The sequence below is a fragment of the Pundamilia nyererei genome, unplaced genomic scaffold (assembly GCF_000239375.1).
Source record: "Pundamilia nyererei isolate P.nyererei 1_Seehausen unplaced genomic scaffold, PunNye1.0 scaffold00018, whole genome shotgun sequence".
NCBI lineage: Eukaryota > Metazoa > Chordata > Actinopteri > Cichliformes > Cichlidae > Pundamilia > Pundamilia nyererei.
The window spans coordinates 2810238-2816237 of record NW_005187419.1 but is presented as its reverse complement, the minus strand read 5'-3'; the positions used below and the strand labels follow the sequence as shown (position 1 = coordinate 2816237).

The 6000-nt window shown below is 41.7% G+C and overlaps 1 protein-coding gene across 1 annotated transcript in view; it reads left to right on the top strand.

The window, feature by feature from the left end:
- The window catches only part of rnd2 (Rho family GTPase 2), a 31674-nt gene continuing 25674 nt past the window's right edge, over nucleotides 1–6000 (top strand). Inside the window, exons 1-2 of the mRNA XM_005726132.2 lie at nucleotides 1–337; nucleotides 817–904. Coding sequence (XP_005726189.1) covers nucleotides 236–337; nucleotides 817–904 — 190 coding nt within the window. The 5' untranslated portion in view covers nucleotides 1–235. The remainder of the gene's footprint in view (nucleotides 338–816; nucleotides 905–6000) is intronic.

Sequence of the window (6000 nt, the reverse complement as noted above, 5' to 3'; positions counted from 1 at the left end):
TTCCAGGGTGGGCTGTGTGCGTCCTGCTCGCAGTTACGGGAGCGGACGAGTCAGACGGAGTGTGTCAGTGGGACCGGGGCACTGCGCGTCGGACAGCACAAGCTGGATAAAGCGCACCGGCTCTGCGCATGTATTTGCTAATTTTTCTTCAAAGTGTTGAATTCCGCTGCGCCTCTTATCGGATGCTGGATGCAACACCTTTCCGTGTCAAGAATACACGTCTGACGGACAAACCATGGACAGTCTAGGGAGCCGTTGCAAGATTGTGGTGGTCGGGGATACGCAATGTGGGAAAACTGCGCTCCTGCACGTTTTTGCCAAGGACTGCTATCCAGAGGTAGGTCCAGCTATTAAAAAAAGTCTAAACTTCGGTCTTTCTGTAGAGGAGGGAACCGCGGAGTTTATGAATAACTACAGCACCGTCATTTAAATGTAACGCTCTACTCGGCAGCTCAGTTTCAGCACTAATCCGGCAGGTTACATCCACCTGTCTAAACACACTAATGCCCAAAGAAGAGAAGGAGAAAGAACCTTAGCGCAGACATGAAATAAAGGACTGTAAAACGACTAAATGAACTGTAGTGTCTCCAATACAGACCACAAAACTTTAAGGCTTTGTCTTTGCTGTGTTTCTGAACATAATATCCCCGAAAGCATTTGAGGCAGCCCAGCTGTGAAATGTGTCTGCCTTTATTGTATTTGTCAGCTGCATCGTTTCAAATGTCATACTCTCAGCAGTCTAATCACAGTCACTATAAACAGAGGCTTATTATGCCCCTTTTCATCGGGTAACTAAAATAAATCTTTTATTTTCAGAACTATGTGCCCACAGTGTTTGAAAACTACACAGCCAGTTTTGAAATAGAGAAGCACCGGATTGAACTGAATATGTGGGACACGTCAGGTAAGACTATTTCACGTCTCTGTCTGTGCTGTGTCTTAGAGGCTGACATTAAATCAATCGTCTCCTAGCCCTGCCGTGGTGTCTGTCCCTGGGTGCGACAGGGTGGCACTGCCTCCAACTCCCTCTCCAACTTTTTCAGCAGTCATCTCTTTGACAAATTGCTTTGACCTAGCCAACTCGAGATGTCTTTTGTTTTTAGACGGTTTTTTTGTTTGTTTGTTTGTTTGTTTTTTAACTCAGGACATCTGCTAGTGCTGGAAACTTTGGTGCCAGCCATGTCTCTCTGTGTCTTGTGTGTGCATTCTTTCATGAGTTGTCCACTGTGTGTGGCTGCCTCTTCTCATGATCTGGCTCAGGGTCAGGCAACTGTGGGGAGGAGAAAGGGGTTATGGCGTGGATAATTCAGACAGGATGGGCCTGAAGGGACCAGTAACAGCTATAACCATTTAAGAGCTTTCCTCAGATTTAGATGGATGCAGCAGTTGGCTGACATACTGGCTAGTACTGGGCTAATCTTTGTCTGCTCGTTTGATTAAGTTTCCCCATTTTACACATTTTCAGACATCCGATCAAGATTTATATAAAGTTTTGTTTACTTTGGATATTTTATTAAGTAATTTGCTGACAAATAATTCATGAATGGACTTCATTCCTCAACCCTGTGCGAAATTAATTAATTACGTTTATTTTCAACTGCATACACATTCATTACTTTCAGGGGCTTTCTAAGGGCCATATCATACCGTTCACAGTAATACCGGTATAATGTTGGGCAACGATAAGAAAATGAAATATCGTGATAGAATATGGGTAAAACACGCATGCGCAGTGCCTTTGTTTTCATATGCACATGGCGGAAAAAGCACGGCGGTGACAGAGAATGAGAAGGGCGAAAGCGGAACGTTGAACGAATCGGATGAACCAGAATTGGTTTGTAAAAATGCTGCAACTTCAGTGGTGTGGAACTGGTTTAGCTTTCGTCTGTCAGATACACAACAAAGCACTATTTTTGGTAGAGCATGCTAGCGGCTGTTGTTATTACCGTGTTTTTTGGAAAATACGGCACACTTAAAATCAATCCTTTGATTTTTCTGAAAATCGACAGAGCCCCTTATAATCCCGTGTGCCTTATGTATGAATTCTGGTTGTGTTTACTCACCTCGAAATGATTTTATGTACACAGCGCTCGAAAATCTGTCAAATGTTTTAGTACGATTTTGCTAAGCTACGAAGCTGCACCGCTTGATGGATTGTCGGAGCATTACAACTATAGTAGGCAGGCGCCTCGCGGAGTGATACGTACTGTGCTTCAACATAATATTACCGTATTGTGTGTGTATAACCTCTTTTTAAGATTTCTGGATATTATACATGGTTATGCTGAGGATATGTCGGCCAATTTCCACTGGAAATGCCTTTTGGTTAAACTGTCAGCAAGGAATTTGCACTGTTAAATTTTTATATAACTTTAATGCAAAAAACAGCTTCTTGTTTAAGTGAAAATACATTGATGTTTTTTTTTTTGCATTAATAAAGTTGTGGAGTTTTGTCTAGTGTCAATTATATAGTCAGTTATATCATTATCGCAAATTTTTAAATGTATATCGTGATAAATATTTTTGATCATATCACCCTGCTCTATTTCTAACTTTAATTTTTTCAGTCATTAAAAATGTCTAATTTGAACATGCTGATATTTTCTGAATAACAGCATCAGTGATATCAGTGTATAAGTGTTATTGTTCCATAGAAAGGAATCCACATGTCGGGAGTGTTGTTGAATCACAGTGGAACTTTCTCTGAAAACAAATCATCTTTATTTTAGTGGTGTATGACCAGGCTGTAGGACTCCTGCATGGGAAGCCAGGATCTATCCCTGTCTTGTCAGTGTGGTTAGATTTACAGCTATGTGGATCTGAGATGCTGCATGTCACAGTCTTCTCATGCCAGAGGCTCCTGCCAGTTATCTGACCGGTGACATGGCTCAGTAGTTATAGCAGTCTGTATGGGATCCTTCCAGAGGGAATTCTTTTATGTTACCATAAACATTCCCAAACCTAAAACTGTCTTGGGAGAGACTATGAGAGCATTTTTATGTTACAAGACCAGTCAGCCAAAGAATGTTGTTTTTTCTTGAACCTCATGTCAGCTCCAGAGAGTAAATCTGCTTGAGCCTGTCAGTCAGGGGTTCCAGGCCCTCTCAGGCCCAGGGCTACAACTTAGAAGAGTTCCTTATCTCTCAGCTGTAAGAGTCTAATGTGGGAATGTTGTGCTTCTGTCCATCTTTAAAAGCCTAAAGCACCTTTGGCAGTTTTAGACGTTAATCTTCAATCAGGAGCCGCCCACCCTACAACAAACATGACGTCACCCAGCCCACAGGGCAAATGTGTGTGTGCATGTGTGGTTGTTTGCCTATGTGCTTCTGTGTGTGTGCACATTCAGAGGTCCTTGTGTGGTCTGCCATTATTCACTGATTCACGGCAAACACAGATGTTCATATTTTCTCTCAACAAGAAAAATAATTGGCTCACACTTAGATGGAAAAGGCTTTCATCTGAAAAGAATAGCATGTCTCCCATCGTTCCTTTATTTGAGTCTGAGTATTTTATTGCTTCACCCTCTCTCCGCCTACGGCTCCCATTCTCATGCTCTGCTTTAATTTTCTTTCATGTACCATAAGCACCGTCGCCAGCAGTTCAGTGCAGAGACTCTTGGGACTCTCTTGGGTCACACAGTCATTTATCATTTATCATTGATCAAGTATTTCAGACTTTATCAGTTAATTTAAGTAAAATCACAGTGATCAGTGCTATAAAATGTCTTGACATGCCTGGCGTACAGTCATCTTTGGTGAACTTTGACCTGTGAATTTACTCTGTGAGGCTCTTGCAAGTGTTCTTGACAAAGCTGACCTTAAAGGGAACAGACAATGAAAGACCTATAGCTGGTAAACACATGCTGTTATCTGTACAGGTGCAACTACAATCCACTGAACATTTTCATTTTGACCTGTTTGCATCAATCAATTTTCGCGTTGCTCTCCAATTTTTTCCACTCCATTTATACACGCATTATTGTCTCACTTTCAGCCTCTTCTCATAAACTTTTGTCTCCCTTTTAATTGCTGCTGTAGTCTGCACGCTGTGGCCGGGCTCAGTTCACAAAACATTATTGATTGCCGTTTGAGGCGAGGCTATTTAAACAACTTGCTTCTCGCCTGTTTCACATTTCTCCAGTAAGGTTAAATGGATATAACCATTTAGAAATGCTCCCAGCGTTCACTCTTGCATGGAAGTCAACCACTGATTCACTTGGTCACCATAATTTCAGTTCTTCTACTAGGTCCCATCTTTGCAGGATGGGTGAGAACAAAGGTAAGCTGTTTATCTAATTGAGGTCGTCACTCCCTGTAAATCTGTACGTTTGTTCATGTGCAATTTTTATAGAACTCCCTAAACATATGGGTATTTTAAGACGTATTAAGCAGAAACAAGGAGGTCAGACAGCTTATGGGAATCAGAGGGCAACCTTCAGCTGTACTTTGTATTCTTCCCTGCATTCGGCTCTAGACCATCTGGAGAATTAAATCAATTAGACGGTGATTGAATGGAATTCAGAAGAGAAAATAAAAAGAGAAAATAAACACACTATATTTGGATAAATGTGTGTCCATGTTACATGACATGGTGATAGATGGTGTAGTCGGTTTCAGCAGTGCTGTATCTGTTTTTTAATTTATTTTAAAAGCAACATAAGCTGTCAAGTGGTTAAAATGTCAGCGTGGGTCGGTGATAACTTATCAGAGATCATTAGTGATAACTGTTGATGCTCGTGGGCCTCTTTGGTAGTCAGTGAGTCAGGAGCTTTTACTGAGCCTGAGGCAATGAGGCACTCATCCTCTCTTCCCATTATGGTAAAGGTGCCTGAGAAAGATTTCTTGTAGCTTTGGCCTGAGAGTAATACTTCAGTGAGAGGTGTGCATGCTGTTTCTCAAAAAGTCCAATTCATGACAAGTCGGGTTTTCCCAAAGTTCCCACAGCAGTACCTTCTTGTCTGTTTGTGTTTCTCTTCACAGCTGTCTCTCTAATGCCTGACCTGATTCTTTTTTTTTCCTGCCTGTCCTGTTTGGATCTTTAGCCATCAGAATTGTTGTCTGAAGGCCAAGAAAGATGCCAAGTGGATTTACTTTACCAAGTGGATCATCATGGCCTTGCTATATTGGTCCATTTGATTGACCTTTATTATAATTATGTACTGACCTGATTCTCACGTGAAGCCCAACACTTTTAAGCGGCATTCCACAGGCATCTTGTTTTCCTTTCTTCTTTTGCTGACATCTTTAGTACTAATCGCTCATGCTGTGGTGTTATTTTGCAACTTACTTCCTCGAGCTCGCTTGTCATTCAGATCCTATCTTCATCACTTTTAACCTGAGGAGTTCAGTAAATGAAATTTCTGAGCTTCTGTTGATTTTTCTGTGTCGGATTAGCAATGTTGTCTATAGTTTCCGATTCCAAGCACATTGTTCTTTCTCTGTTTATTTCCAACAAAGTTCTGTCGCTGCTGGGAACACTGAAGCACATCACTTGCAGTGCTGTGGAGGATGTTTTTTCCTGCAACAGACCTGTCTGACTCTGGCTGTTCACAACAAAATGTATAAAAGCTTTGTTGAACTTGTTTCAGTTTGAAGCAGTGCTCTGCAGAGAAGACAGGAAGCAGGAACTTATCTGTATGAAAATGTCACAGATTGTTAATCTACACCTGGATAACAGACTCTTAAATTAAATTACCACTCTTATGAGCTTCCGAGCCACTAACCTCTAATGAGTCTTCCACAGTTGAAGTTGTGCGCGTTCTCATTAAAAAGCTTCCGTGTGTTTTCACAGTCAGAGGTGTGATTGTTTTTGACTTGAGAGACACTAACAAGTGTGTAACACCACTCTCAGTGCCAGCGCTACCTTAGTCACAGTCTGCCTCTCTCCCTCCTCTCATACCAACCTTCCAACATTCCTGGTGTCTTTATGCTCTTTAAACTCCACATACTTAGTGCAGTGGACTGGTAGGACATCCAGTGGCCTGTGAAAACATTCCGTGTT